This window comes from Capsicum annuum, chromosome 7 (genome assembly GCF_002878395.1).
Source record: "Capsicum annuum cultivar UCD-10X-F1 chromosome 7, UCD10Xv1.1, whole genome shotgun sequence".
NCBI classification, from domain to species: domain Eukaryota; kingdom Viridiplantae; phylum Streptophyta; class Magnoliopsida; order Solanales; family Solanaceae; genus Capsicum; species Capsicum annuum.
The window spans coordinates 225,702,314-225,720,700 of record NC_061117.1 but is presented as its reverse complement, the minus strand read 5'-3'; the positions used below and the strand labels follow the sequence as shown (position 1 = coordinate 225,720,700).

At 30.9% G+C, this 18,387-nt stretch overlaps 3 protein-coding genes across 3 annotated transcripts; all 3 read right to left on the bottom strand.

Annotated features, from left to right (window-relative positions):
• Positions 1–917: 917 nt before the first annotated feature.
• On the bottom strand, positions 918–2,633 carry LOC107877434. Its single transcript, XM_016724083.2, has 3 exons — positions 2,527–2,633; positions 2,353–2,434; positions 918–1,600 (listed from the first exon to the last, which is right to left on the bottom strand). Exons 1-3 carry the CDS (start codon positions 2,530–2,532, stop codon positions 1,350–1,352), a joined length of 339 nt encoding a protein of 112 aa, XP_016579569.1. The 5' UTR covers positions 2,533–2,633; the 3' UTR covers positions 918–1,349.
• A 6,003-nt stretch (positions 2,634–8,636) lies between these two features.
• On the bottom strand, positions 8,637–9,101 carry LOC124885921 (putative F-box protein At3g25460). The gene has a single exon (XM_047394186.1). It carries the CDS (start codon positions 9,099–9,101, stop codon positions 8,637–8,639), a length of 465 nt encoding a protein of 154 aa, XP_047250142.1.
• A 6,027-nt stretch (positions 9,102–15,128) lies between these two features.
• Positions 15,129–17,978, bottom strand: LOC107878845 (heavy metal-associated isoprenylated plant protein 41). The gene is made up of 3 exons (XM_016725997.2): positions 17,723–17,978; positions 17,001–17,199; positions 15,129–15,978 (listed from the first exon to the last, which is right to left on the bottom strand). The coding sequence occupies exons 1-3, from the start codon at positions 17,910–17,912 to the stop codon at positions 15,264–15,266; spliced, it is 1,104 nt and encodes a 367-aa protein (XP_016581483.1). The 5' UTR covers positions 17,913–17,978; the 3' UTR covers positions 15,129–15,263.
• Positions 17,979–18,387: the final 409 nt, after the last annotated feature.

Sequence of the window (18,387 nt, the reverse complement as noted above, 5' to 3'; positions counted from 1 at the left end):
GAACGCACACTATTGTGAAAACCACTAGGATGGTTTTCGATATTTCTCCAAGAACCACTCTTTAGTGCAAGTATTTTAGTGAGTGGTATGAAAAAAGAGCCACGGTTGTCAATCATAAGAATCTTATAGTCATCACTAATCGCGTCATATCCCAACCCGTGAGTGGTAATACCACAGTAAATAGCCAGCAGAATGACACCAAAGAAGAGACAAACCATCACAACAACATAATATTATACAACGTTTATGGTTTGTAGGGCAACCAAGCTTTTGTAATGGTTGAGCAGATGATGATGATGATAAAGAACAACTGTAATAACTATACCTGCATGAACAAAACCAACATCATCAGGGAACATTTGCGCAATGAGAAGTTTTTTATTATTCTTTGCATGATTGCAATGCTTCGCCTTAAAGTATTCGTCTGAGATTAACGTCTTCCAAGATTTTGAAACACATCTGAATCGAACAAGAGACTTAACAGGTAACCTGAAGAGGACGTCCATAATTATTTCCTCAGGGAAGTTGATTTCCAACTTCTTTTTTGATATTCCTCAGGGACGAAGTTGATTTTCAACTTCTTTTTTGATGAAGTTGTTCCAATGGAAAAGGTCAAAAAAATTCCAATAGAAAAGGTCATTAATAATTTCAAGTAGTGATTTGAAAATTAGTTTAACCATCTTTTCCCAATCTTTAAAGCTTCCCCTTTTCTCTGTTTGCTCTGATTATTAGACTTGAGGGTTTGGTGTTAATGTCAACCAAGTATTAGGGTTTGGTGCATGTTATGTAAACCAAGTATTATGATAGGTAAGATTCTCTATTATTTTATTTTTTAATATTTAAATATAAATAAGAAAATAGCAATATAAGATAATATGGACTCTAATTATTTTCTATAAAAAAATAAGAAGGATATATATTTCAATCTCCTTTTGCTACAGATCTCCATCTTCATCTCCTTCTGTATTTTCTATACACTAATTTAATTTTCGTAGTACTGCTACATGCAATTGCTTCAACAATTTTTCTTTGATATATATATACACACACATACACACACTAGTGCGGTGAGCCACGATCATTATAATCGACAATCACCATAATTAATCAACCCTATCAACCCTAATTACCACTACAACTATAATTTATTACTAAAACTGCCTTTATTAGTCTATCATTAGCTACTGCCATCATCCATCACAATTACCAATCACCACCAACAAAGTATAATAGGAAAAAAAAATAAAAAAAGAGAAATAACATATGTTCCACCACACCAAATTAATTGTTACATATATAATGACAGATTTAATAATACAATACAATAAATTAAAATTATAGGGTGTCTTTTACATAGTGGTGCAATTTGGACCATGAGACTCATAAACGGGTTGGCATACTGGATAATACTGCACACATGGGTTTGGATAGCAAATTGGTTTCGGGTCGGGTTTCTTTTCGGGTTTTACTTCTTCCACACTCACAATATGAGCACACCTAAATTTCTTCTTTATGCATTTCATCAACTTGAAAAAATCTACACCAATTCCAATTACCACTAAATGTCCTTTTTCCTTATCTGAATTCACTGAGAGTACTCCTGTGCAAACGTATCAGAGGCAAATTTAGAATTTCAGAAAGGCAAATACAGTTAATATTGGAAGACGAGTAGGATTTAAAAACGTATCAGAGTGAATAAATATAACATTATTATACATGATCAACCAAAGAGAAGTAGAGGTACGTATTGCACACCGGTGAGCAAAAATCGAACCGACCAATAAACCGAACCGATAAAAATGTTATTGATTTATTGGTAGTGGGTTATTGGATTAAGGGTTTTTTTAATGGTTTTATAAAAAAAATTTATTGGGTTATTGGTTCGGTTTCGATTTTTTCTTATTGGATTATATATATATATATATATATATAACCTACTCTATTTTTCTCTTTCATTTCTACAAACCTGTTTAATTTTTCGAAAACCTATTCAAGCTTGAAGATTCTTGTAAAATAAAACACATCATGTAGTATTTTTGCAGCAACTAAGATTTTGTTTCTTTTCTTGTTAGTTGCTACTATTACTATTATGCATATTTTCTTATTGATTAAACTGAAAATCGAAAATAAACCGAAAGTCGAACCATTAAGGACTAAAAACCGATAAAAAATATCTTATTGGTTTGGTTATTAGTTTAGCATATTAAAAAACTGATAACCGATAAACAAAATCAATAATACATAAAATCGAACCAAACCGACCGATGTACGCCTGAAAGCGTATAATATCAACAAATAGGTATAGAAAAACATTTTCTTGGAAAATATTAAGCGCGAATAGGCATAAAATACCTGCACATTTTACAGCAATCTCCATTGCCTTTGATATACAGTTATCATTGCTGAGAGTACTGATATCGATCACAATCTTTTCCTAAATGTTATTAATGATAAATTAGAAACTTAAAATAGACAAAAAAGGAATTAAGGGATAAAAATTACACAATTTAAGGAATTAATAATTACCTTCATGTTCCTATGATTAAATGGAGTTTAGTTTACAGGTACAAAAATGATAATGAAGGATTTGTAAATAATGAGACTGGACATTTAGGTCTCTCTCTATATATAGGTGATGGTATTTCCAATACAAATACGGTGATCATATATTATATAGTATAGTACTACTTGCTATTTTATTTTATTTTTTGCTTCAAAAGATAATAATATTACTACCACTATACTTTTTTAAGGAAATTAATTAAACCACTAACAACGCCAATTAAAAAACAAAATCAACTCCTAGGTCTTCTAGACATTGTTAGTTAATTTGCTGTCACTAGAGACAGGTAGGATAAAATATATTGAAAAATAAGAGAGATAATATTTACTCCGATTTAATTTATTTGACCTATATTTATCATTTTTTTTTAAAATAATCCTTTCCTTTTTTGATAGTTAGTTACAATTTTCAGCATGATAGTTTAAAATCACAAAATTATAGTAGAATATTTTGACAAATTCGATATATCTTTAATTTAAATTTATATGATATATATTAAAAATTTATTTACTTTCTTGAAATCTATGTCACGTCAAATTAGATCAAACAAATCAAAACAGTGTGAGTAATTGTTTAATTTTTTGGTTTGGAATCTTCCTGCTGCCTATGAAGATCATTGATGTGATTGAGACGACTTGTAGAAGATTCTTATGTACCGGTGGAACTGAAATATCTAAAACGCGATGGCTTGGGATAAAATATTTATGTGTGTTACAAAAAAAAAAAAGATGAAATATAAAAAATAATGCCATGTTTATTGGTACGACTTAGTTTATTTTTAAGTTCAGATAAGATTTGAATCGGGTTGGGTTAAGTCTCTAAAAGCATGATTCTTACCTCCCTCCCCAAATACTTGAGTCGGCCCATTCGTTGGGTGATCTTTTTCTCTCACGTTTGAATATTTGCTCTTAGTTTAGATCTGTTAGTGAGATTTGTGTTCATTGCAGTTGCGTCTGAGGTTCTTCGCATTTGGATAGTATCATGATCCTTTTGCCCTGACCCTTATTTGGATAAAGTTGCCCGCCTTATAACCCACAATGAAAGGTGAGCCTTAGGACGAGACGTGACATTTTTCATACTGAGGTCAGTGGCAGAGCCACCTTATAATTAGGGGGTTCATCCGAACCCCCTTCAGCGAAAAATTATACTATTTCTATATAGTGAAAATTCTTTTTTATGTATATATAATTGATGTTGAACCCCCTTCGATTAGTTCCTGTGCCTATGTTTTTCGATTTTGAACCCCTCGGTGAAAATTCTGGCTCCGCCACTGACTGTGGTTCCCTCGGGTCCGTCTCCGGGTTGGGTGATGGGAAAAGGTAAACTTATATGGGAGATTAATTAAATCCAAACAAGCTTTTCGCATGATACAAAAAAATTATTACTCCATAAAAATTATTACTCCATTAGTATTTTTCATGATTTTTTTGTTTCGCATGAATTCTTAGCTCATCTATTAAGAAAGTGTAATTCAATACATAATGCGCATTATATTACCACAAAGGATGTGATGCAGCGGATGGAGCTGCTCCTCCCTTAACCAGAGGTCTCGGATTCGAGCCCTGAGTATGAAAAAATTCTTGGTAGGGAGTGCTCCCCCGAATGGGGCCCTACGCGGCGCGAATTCGGACTCCAATGCGGTTACCGAACATCGGATGAAAAAAAACGCATTTCATTAGGGGTGTGCATCGGTCGGTTCGGTTTGGTTTTATATGTTATTGGTTCGGCTTATCGGTTTTCGATTTTTAAATATGTAAAATCAATAACCAACCAATAAGATTTTTTCTTATCGGTTTCGGTTTATCGGTTTTTGGTCCTTAACGGTTCGGTTTTTGGTTTAACCAATAAGAAAATACTTATAGAATAGAAATAGTAACAACTAACATAAAAAAATGAAATTTTAGTTACCGCCAAAATCCTACTCAATGCATTTTAGTTTACAAGAATCTTCAAACTTGAACTGAATGTTAGTTAGGAAAAAATTAAATCCTAATTGTTGGAAGTTATAAATGCTTTAAGCTTTTCAATACGATAATAGCCGAGTTTTATATTGTGCCTTTGTTGCCCTGAATAGGTTAATACTTTGTGAATCACTGAATTGTGAATAAGTAATGCATATAATATATATACATATACATATATATATAGAGAGAGAGATTTATATATAACATAAATAGGGATATAAAACAATAATTTAGTATATTCTTATTGGGTTATCGGTTTAATCGATAACCAATTAAGCTAAAATCGAAATCGAACCGTTTACCCAATAAAATTTTTTATAAAATCAATAAGAAACCCTTAACCCAATAACCCAATATCAATTACCCAATAACATTTTTATCGATTTAATTTATCGGTCATTTCAGTTTTTTCACACCCCTACATTTCATATGCTTAGCTGGATAGGAAACATAATGAGTCGTTGACTCACCTAATGACTTTTAGCCAATAGTAATATTTACATAAACTATGATGTAGAAACTTCAAACTTTGATTTAATCGCCATTATATCCACTTGTCTAATTATTATATATGTACTTGTTTTTATAAAATACTAGGTTTATGTACTATGATGGTCCCAACATCCCAGCAACTTGGTTTCCCATATGGGGGTACGTAGTAATGTAAGTAAATTAAAAGCAACTACTGCAATTCTTAAATCATAATTATGGCCTTATGGGTGTGTTTGGTATGGGTAAAACATTTTTTTTCGAAAATATTTTTCAGTTTTATTTGGCTGATTTAAATATTTTTCTAGAAAAATAAGTCGATTAAAAATTAGGATAATTCCTAATGACTTCTCAGGTGAGAATAGGGGCATGTAGCCGTAGGCAGAAACTTTTCTTTTCATATTTTTCTTATAGCTTCGAATAAGAGGCATGATTATAATCTTATAGTCATCACTAATCGAGTCATATCCTAATCCGTAAGTGATATGTGTTGCATCTGAAAACTCATGATTAGGAAGTTGTACTGATTCATTTGTGGATGGATTCCACAATAAATGATCACTATAATAGCTTTTACTTTTCCTGAAAGTTCAGTAAAATATAGAAATCTCTTCTATGTTGGTTTATTCCTTTCTTGGAGGAAAAATTTGAAAGTCTATTTAATATAAGGTAATTCGGACTCTAAATTATTTTATACCAAAAATAGGAAGGATTTGCTTATGTCTATAACAACTTATGGGTGTATATATATATATTACCGAACATGGTTAGAGAGAAACCTTTTACAATGTGGAATCAGACATCCACAGAAGAAAATTTATTAGACTTGAGGTTTTGGTGTTATGTCGACCAACTATTAGGTGTTTTTATAGTAGACATTATATATATCTACTATACATCGTCATTGGAATGAGTATTTTACATAATATATAAGGACTCTTTTAAGACTTATAATAGGTAAGATTTTCAATTTTTTTTTTTTAATATTTAAATATAAATAAGGTAATAGTAGTATAAGGTAATTCGGACTCTAAATTATTTTCTACCAAAAATAGGAAGGATTTACTTTTGTCTATGACAACTTATGGGTGCATATATATTACCGAACATCAAAAAATAATAAGAAAATCGCTTATTTTTCTAAAATTAAGTATGATTTTTTTATTTATTTTTAGGTATTATCTAGTAAGCATGCAGAAAAGATATTTCAAAAATATTTATGTATAATTTAGACAACACTAGGAGACGATCAACGTGAAATCCCTCACAAGCCACATCATTCTGTTTTTTATCATTTTTGCGTGCTGTCAATAACGCATGCTTGTTATTAAAGTTACCTATAATTGGTTTGTAAGTGATGTCATAATGCAAGATTTATTTATGCTATCGGTGTATATTAGTTAACTTCTACACTTCACTATCATACTAATATATGTCTATAACATGATTATACATTCGAACTCGTGATGTGCACCTAATTCATACATCACTAGTTAGCACTCTTACCGCCAGACCAAACCCCATGGGGGAACTATAACATATCTTGCAATATAGCATAAATCAACAAAGTAATAAAAAATGATTAAGCTGATACGGCTTGTTTGGATGGTTGTTGCATATCATTTCATAATGTATCGTATCGCGCTACAACAATTAATTACCATCCAAACAATAGACAAGCAGCATGTAGAACCTCTATTTGTTAAAAGTATAACTCAAAATCTTGGTTAAAGTACCTAGACTCTTGGCCACTTGAGCTTTGTTGGCAACACACAGCAAGTCATAAACACAAATTAGAATGTATTAGAACACATTATACTACAGTTAGTAATTTGGTATCATCAAGCTATGTTGCTCGAACTCTTCAAAAATGTCATCGGGTACATGTTGAATCCTTCAAAACTAGTGCATTTTTGGAGGATCCGACACGGATGCGGTAACATTTTTTGGAGAGTCCGAGCAACTTAGTTATCATGCATATTGCCTACGCAAGAATCATTTTTCAAGAGAATTTCAAAATTTGCAATCCTAATGTATAGATGATTCGGTTTTGTAATCCTTATTATGAACATTTTAATTCCAAAAATTTCATCAAATAATTGAAATTTCATGGTCCACCCCCCGCCTCCCCCCAACTAAAATGACATTATCATTGGATCTTACACCCAAAAACCCATAATTCCCATTCTATCCCTTGATACCACAAGAAACAATCAACAATTAGAACGTTAAATGATAATGTCAATTCCGTAATTCCGTTCAATGTGCCCTTCTTCCACAAATTTTTTTCCCTCCCTAGGAGCTCTATCTTTTTTTGCTTATTTAATGACTCAAATTTACAATCTTCAAGTTGAAAGCGAGCGCTGCGTACCATCTAAGCAACTCCCTTTTGCCCCAACAATGACATAATAAATTAGAATGATGAGATTGAACAGTACCAAAAAGGCTTAGGTTAATTTAGTTTGAGGGATGAAAGATAACTAATTTCGAAATTAATTTTAGGATGGATATATTCATGTTTGGTTAGGGATAAATTGCAGAATAATTAATATATCCCGAAATTATAATGTTATTTTTATTTCGGAATATCCAACTTGAATTAATTCCGCATGAAATAATATTAAATTTTGCTTCACTTATTCCACTAATTAAAGGTATTTATTTAATACATCCATCTGTTTTATCTTTGAGGAACAATTTTAGTGTCGTTTCTCTGCATTCCTTTGAAGATACATACCAAAATAGTTGTCGAGTTTTACTTCTCTAGAGTTAGTTTGCCTAATTTTCAAAGTTAAATTAGATTAGATTAATTTGGTATTTTCAAAAACTATAAATTGCATTTTTTTTCCTCTCATATTGATATGAAGTAAAAGCACATCAATCAAAAAATGTCGTCCAAAGTTGTTATTGCTTGATTTCAAAAAAGAAAACTGTGACAAGTATTTTGGAACGGAGGGAGTAAGACTGTAGTTTGATAAGCACCAATTTCATTTCATTGTTTTTTGAAGTCCTTTTGGTCAAATGTAACTTGTTAATGTTAGGATCCACGATTTTCTATGTGATGATGGTGTTTTATCTTATCGCTGTAGTATGTCATGTTGACATAAATTGTGGACGTTGCTCTGGATGACTTTTCCATTGTTGCTGCTGATACTTAGTTGTCAAATCTATGAAGGTGAACTTATTGAGGTGAGAGGCTTGAATTCATCTACTTTTGAAATAAGCAAACACATCATGAAACCACAGCTAATAAACTTATAGCAATAAAATGTTGTAGCATGACACCCCCATGCAGCCCAATTCTAATACTAAATAAGTAATGTTGGAGAACGAATACTTGTTGAAAACCGCAATATTCAGTGAACAATTCATATGGTCCTTTGGATGATGTCCTAAATCCACCATGGCAAAATCCGAGTAGCACTTCACCCTCCACAAACATATATTTTGATATGGTAAATAATGGTTTGGCTAATAATAGATGAGGTCCTCGTATGGTAAATAATTGAGTCCAAGTTTCGTTGACACCATATTCTTTCATTACTCATAACTTAAAAAGTTTCCGTCTCCAAAAAGTACAATAAACACAAAGCATTTCATCTAACACTGAAACGGTACATCTAATGTACTGATTCATTTGTGGATGGATTCCACAGTAAATAGCCACCAGAAGGACACAGAAGAAGAGACAAACCATCACAACAACATATTTTATTATAACCATTATGGTTTGATGGGCAACCAAGCTTTTGTAATGGTCTAGCAGATGATAATGGTGAAGATAAACAACAACTGTAATAAGAACAACTGAAATCCCAATGACCAATACCAACATCATCAAACAACATTCGGGCAATGAGAATTTTTTTATTCTTCTTCGCATGATTGCAATGCTTCGCCTTAAAGTATTCATCTGAGATTAACGTCTTCCAAGATTTCGATACACATCTGAATCGAACAAGAGACTTAACAGGTAACCTGATGAGGATTTCCACAAGTATTTCCTCAGGAAAGTACTTTTTTGATGAAGTTGTTCCAATAGAAAAGCAGTCAAAACGAAGTAGTGATTTGAAACGTTTAACCATATTTGATTAATAGACTTGGAGGGTTTGGTGTTACGTCAACCAAGTATTAGGTGCTTTTATAGTAGACATTAACTAAAATAAACCGTCACAGTTTAGGACTCTTAAGACTTAAATAGGTAAGATTGTCTATTATTTTTATTTTATAATATTTAAATATAAATAAAAAAAATAATAGTATAAGGTAATTCAAACGCTAATTATTTTCTACAAAAAAATAGGAAGAATTCGCTTATGTCTATGACAACTTATATGGGTGTATATATATATATATATATACATACACTAGTTTGTACACACGTGCATTGCACGACTATTCCTTTATTATAAAGATTGTGGTAAAATAATAAAAGGCTTAAGAATATTTTTTTATTATAAAGATTATGTTAAAATAACAAAGACCTATATAGGGTCACCTAATTTTACATTTAATACGGTTAGATTAGGTTTAGCATATAGATATCAGGCCTCTTTGTACGGTTAAAATAGGTATTTAGCTTCATTAATTCTGATACTTCAAATAAGGAAAGGTTTTAGTATAAATATATTTAATTAAAAGGAAAGGTTTTACCAAAAATATATCGAAAATCTAGTAATAATAAGAAAATCACTTATTTTTCTAAAATTACGTGTGATTTTCTTACTTATTTTTAGGTATCTAGTAAGCATGCAGAAAATATATTTCAAAAATATTTATGCGTAATTTAGACAAACACTAGGAGACGTTCAACGTGAAATCCCTCACAAGCCACATTGTTCTGTTCTTTGTCATTCTTGCGTGTTGTCAATAATGCATGCTTGTTATAAAAGTTACCTATAATTGGCTTGTAAGCGATGTCATAATGCAAGATTTATTTATACTATTGGCGCATATTCGTTAAATTTAAAGTCACTAGTACCATACTTAAGTACCATACAGTTTGAAACTCGATAAATAATGCATTTGCCCGTCTGCCGTTCTACACTTAAGTACCATAGTAATATATTTCTATAACATGATTGTACATTCCAACTCGTGATATGCACTTAATTCACACATCACTAGTTGCACTCTTACGAACTATAAAACATATCTTAAACAAATTAAAGAAACATCATTAACACATCATGTACTACATGGAATTGTAACATACAGGGGCGGACCCACGTGGTATCCATGGGTTCACCCGAACTCCCTCAACAAAAAATTACGTTGTATATATAACGTAGAAAATTTATATTTATGTATATATATTAATTTTGAACCATGTGAAAACAAGGTTGTTGAATAGCCCAGTGATTCTATGTTTGCTTCTTGAGTCACTCCTTCAGCCCTCAGTCGTGGGTTCGATTCCCACTACCAGCGAAGGCTTCAATTTTTAAAATCTATGTTGCAAGCTGCTATAGTAGCTGTCCTGCATAGCTATAAAAAAAAAAAAAGGATGCATGTACAGTTGCTATACCTTGAAATTATATTTTGTTGACGTATTAACATATTTATATTTTTATTTTTTCAAACTCCCCGAAATAAATTCCTAGATCCGCCACTAATAACATAGTATATAAATCAACAAAGTAATAAAAATTGATTAAGCAGATAAAGCTTGTTTGGATGGTTGTTGCATGTCATTTCATAATGTATCGTATCGTATTGTATCGCGCTACAACGATATTTGACAACCATCTAAACAATAGACTTGCAGCACATAGAACCTCTATTTGTTAAAGTATAACTCAAATCTTGGTTAAAGTACCTAGACCCTTGGCCACTTGAGCTTTGTTGGCAACACAGGGTAAATTTCATCCATGGTCACTTTTCTTTCATTCATTTTATCCATGGTCACTTAACTTTGTATCTATTACGCAAAAGTTACTTTTCTTTCATTCATTTCATCCATGCTCATTTAACTTTATTTCGACCATAACAAAAGTCACTATGACCAAATTTTACAATAATTCCATCGAAAAAAATGATGTGGCAACCTTAATTTGTTCTTAATTTTAATTTAAGTGAATATATAACATATTATTCATATCTTGACCTTTTTTATATGTGCACAACCCAATTTCTTTTATAGATTATTTAATGAAAGAATACCAATTTCTTAATAGATTAGATTACCTAATGAAGACTAATTTTATAAAAAAAATTGGTTGATATTTTATGAAATATTTTATAATATTACATTCATTTGCCAAAAAGGTGCATCGAAAAAGAGTGATAAACAAGATAAATTCTTCAAAACACATAAAATAGAAATACATGTATGATATTATTTTAAAAAAAAAATAGTTTAATTCTTTGAAGATAAATCAACACGTTAAAGATAGTTTTAAAATAAAATCTTTGTAATTGTGTCATTAAATAAGTATTGTCAAAATTTTATACAAATAATATTATATTAACGTACACTTTTGTTAATAAAAGCTATAAAATATAAGTACTTTAATAGATAAAGAAATTATTGGATATTTAATTTTATATTTATCAATTAAATTAATTAAACAAAATGTAATTTATCAAAACTTGAATATTATAATATAAGCTTTTAATAGAATTAATCAATTAGTCAAACAATTAAAAATACAAAGACAAACTCAGTAAATAGAGTAGCTTATCATATTATTATGATATACCGAATGCAAAGACTCAAGTGGCAAGAAAAAAATTTACGAAAAAAATAATTTTATCACTACATGTCACAATTTTAGAGGGAGACAAATAATTTTATCAACTACATGTCATAATACTATAGGAAAAAATAATTTACCAACACATATCTCAACTTTAGAGAATTTTAAGAATACATAAGTATAATTTTATTTCATAAAAATATCAGCCAATTTTTTTTTATGAAAATAGTCTTCATTAGGTAATTAATCTAATCTATTAAGAAATTGATATTCTTTCATTAAATAATCCATAAGGAAAATTGAGTTGTGCACATATAAAAAGGGTCAAGATATGAGTAATATATTATATATTCACTTAAATTAAAACTAGTTTAGGTGGTAAGCGCTTCGCACGTGTACCTCACTTTATTGAGTTTAAACCTTGCATTAAATAGAATATTTGTTTAAATAATAAAGATGAATACAATAATTAAATTCAATATCTTTTGGAGATTTATTTAATTAAAGCTAACTTTTACCAAAAAAAATTATCAAAGCCGATCGAGACATCAAAACAATATAATTAAATCTAACATTTACACAAAAATTTCCTCAAAGTCGTCTGACACTCATCTACCACTTGTGAACTATAACAAATAATACGATAATAGAGATATCAAAATAATAAAACTAAACTTAACCTTTACACACAAAAAAAAAAAAAAAAAAAAAACTCAAAATAGAGATATAAACACAATACAATTAAACCTAACCTTTAGCTAAAAAATCCTCAAAGCCGACCAACATTCATCTACCACCTATAAATTCATCCACGGCCTGTAAATTACAACAAAATAATACAATAGTGACCACAAAACTTCAGTTTTGATAAAAATAATTCTTGTCTGAGCAAAAATTTTGACCCTAAAAAATGACCTGAATGAAAAAAAAAAAAGAAAATATATATATACACACACGTTGAATTCTATTATATTGACAAAAACAGTGAAGAAGTTGAGGGTTAGAAAATTAAGCATTCACCAATCTAGACATGCAACCGAATTAAGTTAGATGAGCATCAATCATATTTTTTCAATGAGTAAACTGATTCGGTAGTTTAACATGCATCTTAATATTTATAAAAGTATTTCCTTAATAGAGTCCTATTTTAGGAGTATTTTTCTATCCTATTTTAGGACTATTTTTCCAATTGATCAGTCAAAAAAATATTAATGTTCCAATATTTTAGAGTCTCATATATTTTAGGAGTCTAGTTAATATAATAAAAATAATTAATTAATTAATAAATTAAAAAATAGTAAAAAGACAGTTTTGTCTAAAGAAGAGTCTTTTAATGAAGGACAAAAAGTCCAAATTAGTTTTCTAAAGTTCAGACTTTTAATATATTATGTATGTATATGTATTATGTATTATGTATAAACAGCAAAACAATTGGTATAAAAAGAAAAACTCCGACTTAATTTTATAGGAAAGAAGATTTTTTTTTTTTTGTGATAAATACAGGAAAGAAGATGCACCGAGAGTTTTGGCACTATTACCTTTAAAACGGATTTAGTATGTTTATTTTTCCTTTTTTTTTTTATCACATCTATTTTAAATGGAAAGGTTATTTTGCCAATAATATTAGACATTGCAAAAGATATTTTTGGATTTTTTATACCAAGCCTGTTTTAGTTAGGAAAGATTTTTATCATAGTACTATTTAATATCACAAAAAAAAAAGTGTAAAAGACTATTTTGTCTATTGCGGAAACTTTTAATGAAAGGCAAAAAGTTCAAATTACTTTTATAATGGTCTTCACACTTTTAATATATTATAGATTAAGAACTAATTAAGCTTACCACATCATTTTTCCGATGAAATTATTGTAAAATTCGATCATAGTGACTTTTATAATGGTCAGAGTAAAGTTAAATGACCATTGATGAAATGAATAAAAGAAAAACAATTCTTGCGTAATAGATTCAAAGTTAAGTGACCATAGATGAAATGAATGAAAGAAAAATAATTTTTACGTAATAAATACAAAGTTAAGTGATCATGGATGAAATTTACCCCAAAACACAACAAGTGACAAAGCAAACTTTAGAATGTATTAGAACACATTATACTGCAGTTAGTAACTTAGTATCAAGCTATGTTGCTCGGACTCTACAAAAGTGCTAAGGGGTGCGTGTTGGATACACCAAAAGTAATGCACATTTGGAGAATCCAATACGGGTGCGGCAACCTTTTTGGGGAGTCCGAGCAACATAGTTATCAAGCATATTGCCTAGACAAGAATCAAATTTCGAGAGAGTTTCAAACTTTGTTGAACAGAATTAGCAAAATGACCTTCTGGACCCCTGTAATATGTCGGTTTTGTAAGTTGGACACTTCTACTTACATGTTTGTCATCTGGACCCTTAAACCATTCAAAAAGCAACATTTTGCACCCTTTGACCGTTGATCTTGCCTATGTGGCAAGGTCATGCTGACTAGGACAATGAGAGTGTACTCACTCGCTTGGGGGTGCGAGTGGGGGTAATTTTTTGATCAATTTAACATTAAAATAATTTCAAAAAATATATATATAAAAATTTAAAAAGAAATTGAAAAAGGATCCTTTTTTTTCCTCCATCTTTTTAAATTTAAAAATATTTTTAAATTTTTTTTTTTTTTAAAAGGATCCTTTTTTTCCCTCCATATTTTTTAATTTAAAAATATTTTTAAAATAATTTAAAAATAATTTTAAAAATTAATAAATTATTTTAAAAATACTTTTAAAAATTTTAAAAAATATATTTTTTCCCTCCCCATCCCCACCCCCACACCCCACCCACACACACTTCCAGCCCCCTCCCTCTCACACACACGTTCACTTTTTTTAAAAATTTTAATTTTCCCTCTCAATTCAATTCCTTTCATTTTTTAATTAAATTTGAAATCTTTTTATTTTTTTGGGGATTAAAATTTAAATTTAAATTGAAAGTGAGTGATAGTGAATATTGAAAAAAAATAGTGAATTTTGCTTTAAAAAAATTAAACTTTGTGAATTTGTTAAAAATATTCAAATTTAAAAATAAAAAATTTATTATGTTTGTATGTATGAATTTATAGTTAAAAATTTAAATTAGTTGGAGAAGAATTTTAATTATTTGGAATGGATTTGATGTTTAATTTGAGAGCAAAAATAAAAACATGATTATTCAAATTTTTTGACAATTTATAAATTTTTCTTATTTAATTAAATTAATTTGTTATGTAGCATTTTAAAAATGACTTGAAATTTAATGTAATATATTTTTTTTCTTTTTTAAATGACGTGACAGCTGATGTGGAGGAGAGTGTGTAAAATGTTTTTTTAGTGGGTTCAGGGGTGCAGATGACAAACAGTGTCAACTTACAAAACCAACATATTAGAGGGTTCAAGAAGGTGATTTTGGCAACAGAATTCAACTTGATAAAACAAACTCTTCAGAATATTTGTTTGTGAATAAGATCTTTCACCAAAACTAGATTAGTTAATAAACAGTAACTACTTGGAGATGCATATCTAGTATTCACATAATTTATGGGTAACATCCCATACCCTGTCGTTCAAACACCCTTCGATCGAGATCTTGTAGCTCCTGTTGTAACCTCGTAATTCTTGAGCGGCTCCAACAATGAAATTCTTCCAAAATTGCCAAGTAATCTTCGGGGGGCCTCCTGGCCTCGTCTCTGAACATCAAAGCACCATGATGTATAGCTCGACGAACTGAAAGTTCAACATCAACGTCCACTCTTCCAAATGTTTCTTGAATATAACTGATGTGCGGCTTAAAGATCCTGAAAAATTCACTTGTGGGGTCATACCTAGCAGGTAAACCGGCATGAATCATGTCACTGACATAAGCTGGATGGTGGGAGTAAATCGGAGGACTTATGGAGTTTGGAACATTTTGAAAACTCTGAGATGGCGCCTGTAAATAGCGTTTCTTTTGTTTTGTTCTTGGCACATTCTTACGAGATGGATTAAATATAAACTTGAACGTATTGCACTCACCCAGATGAAAAGGCTCATCACATTTGGAACCAGATCCTCTCTTATTGTTGTAACCAGGGTAATTCTCAATCTTGAAATCAGCACAATCGATACAAATCAAGGAGTTTCTTGATCCAAGTCCAACAAGATCCCAAAGGTCGTATGGAGGACTGATTTTATGGGTTACATGAATTTGACCATCAACCCGCAACATTTTTTTCGCACTTCCGAAAAACCTTCCCACAAGATTCTTATGCATTCTGCACCAAGGAAAAAAACAAGGCACACATGACATTGAGAAGATGCAAAAACCACTTTATAATATTTGCTTGCTTGGATTTAAGAATTTTTTTATTGTCTTCTAAGGGTGTAAGTACTCTAGAAAATCCAACTCATCGCCACAAATTTTCACCATCGATATCCTAAACACACCTACTACATCCATTACTAACTATCCTCATCCGCAATGATACTCCACGCTGATTGTTCGTCACAAAAGTGTTAAGTAGAGGCACTAATTTAAAAACCCAAATGTACCTCCATCTCTCTTCATTCCTCCACCCTCTACTCCTTTTCTTCATGTAAGGGATGTGTATGCAACTAGACTATTTTACCGCGTGGTAGGTGATTCTGATCACCAAGGCTTGGCAAATGAGAAGGATATACCGAAACCTTCTGTCTCCTCAGAGGTTTGAATCATGGACTTCATAGTTTTCATCGACTTCATTAACTGCTGGACAACACATCATGAGGTTCAAACTCCACCCTCTACTCGTATGCATGCTACCTTCCTCTAACACAAAAACAGGTTGCAAAGTTGTATATTTCTTTTACAGTTCAACCATTTCCGGAAAAATGTTACACGCATCCAGGGGCGCAAAAATAGAGGGGTGGAAAGGGGTACATTCAAACCTCATTCGCCATGTTAAAAATCTTTTTTATGTATATACATGAACCCCAACAACAAATCCAGTGCAATCGCACTCTGATCTAGGGAGGGTGCTATGTCGACAGTGGCAGAGTCACAAATTAAACATACACTCGTAATAGCTAATAGCAAATCTTTAGTAAGTGAAGGGTGTGCACTGGACCACCCTTCGCCTAAGGTGGCTCCACTCGTGTGTAAGCAGACCTTACCCCTACCTTGAGAAGGTAGAGAGACTGTTTCCAATACACCCTCAACACAAAAACTATATACATGAATGAAACTATTTGCCTCAGGCACTACATACACCATACACGCAGAATATAACCTACATAATTAAAAGAGAAGGAATCATACTGGATGAGATGATTATTCTCCTCACTGCCATGAAACCCTGCATGAGGAAAGTTATAAATAATCCGATCAAATTTCCGATTCCTAAGATCAGAATGATGCTGCATTTTAGTTGCATCCACACCATGTAATACAGTTCCTCCTAAAGCTTTCAACTTTTCCAAGTTCGACTTCCCATTCTTGTACATTTTGATCACCTCCTCTATAAACAACAAGAGCAAAATATCAAACTTTGCCAAAATCGCATCATAGATTAAGCAAAATAAAGTCAGTACATTTCAACTATTCTTAGTTCATTTTTCCATTCTTGAAAACCAAAATCATCAAAATAATAACAAACAGTAAAACATCAAAATTTCAAATTTTGCAAAGTACCCATCATAGATTAAGCAAAATAAAAACACCCCAGAAAGAAAGTACAGTAAAATCATGCTATTTTCCATTCTTGATAACCAAAATCATCAACAAAAGCAAATAGTAAAACATCAAAATTTTGGATTTTGCAAAAAACACATTATACATTAAGCAAAATCAAGCCAACCCAAAAGAAAATACAGTAAAATCATGCAAAAATGGGTGCATTTCAACTTTTCTAAGTTCGATTTCCCATTCTTGGACAATTTCGAGCAAAAATAAACAATAAAATTTCAAATTTTGCTAAACACCCATAATAGATTAAACAGAATAAAAGCACCCCAGAAAGTTAAAAGAGCAAAAAAAGTTACCATGAGATTGAAGAGACGATGCAACAATATTGGAAGCAGAACCAAAAGAGTTGGCTAAACAAAGAGAAAATGAAAAATCTCCATCACCAACTAAAAGTATTAGATGAAATGAAGAATAATATTGTATTATTTTCTCTTCATCTTCTTCATTTATTACTATTGGAGTTTCTTCTTCTGCTGTTTCCGCCATTGCTGCACACTTTTTCTTTTTTGTTTTTTTGCTTTCTTGATTGTACTACTACTCTTTTTATGTACCAAGAAAGGAAAAGAAAATTTAAATTTGTGGAATAATGCTTGGAATTACGGAATTGACATTTTGATTTATTTCCCCCTCGTTTTTTATTTTGCGCGTTTCACTTTTCGTGAGTTAAATTTTATTATAAATTTTGAGATTGTATTTTTAATATCGTGTTAATATGAGAAAGATTGTAACTTGTAGCATTTTTTGTATAGTTTTACATCATTTAAATTTAAAATTTAATTGTCGTTTGTAAAGGAAACAGTGACAAAGTAAAAATGAAGGAAATTGCTGCTTGTGGTATCTAGAGGTAAATTGGGAATTTAAATGTATTTTATAAAGTAAAATGTGACAAGTAAAAATGAACGGAAGAAATAACGTTTTAATTGGGGATTGTTTGTTATGGTATCGTGGGGTAAATTGGGAA

What these genes read in the sequence shown, in the direction of transcription:
- LOC107877434 (XM_016724083.2), bottom strand. An exon ending in GATTGCTGTAAAATGTGCAG is followed by an intron (nt 1,601 to 2,352) that starts GTATTTTATGCC and finishes ACGTTTGCACAG; the next exon opens with GAGTACTCTCAGTGAATTCA.
- LOC107878845 (XM_016725997.2), bottom strand. Translation starts at nt 17,912, where the DNA reads ATGGCGGAAACAGCAGAAGAAGAAACTCCAATAGTAATAAATGAAGAA. An exon ending in ATCGTCTCTTCAATCTCATG is followed by an intron (nt 17,200 to 17,722) that starts GTAACTTTTTTT and finishes TGTTGTTTATAG; the next exon opens with AGGAGGTGATCAAAATGTAC. An exon ending in GAGAATAATCATCTCATCCA is followed by an intron (nt 15,979 to 17,000) that starts GTATGATTCCTT and finishes TCCTTGGTGCAG; the next exon opens with AATGCATAAGAATCTTGTGG.
- LOC124885921 (XM_047394186.1), bottom strand. Translation starts at nt 9,101, where the DNA reads ATGGTTAAACGTTTCAAATCACTACTTCGTTTTGACTGCTTTTCTATT.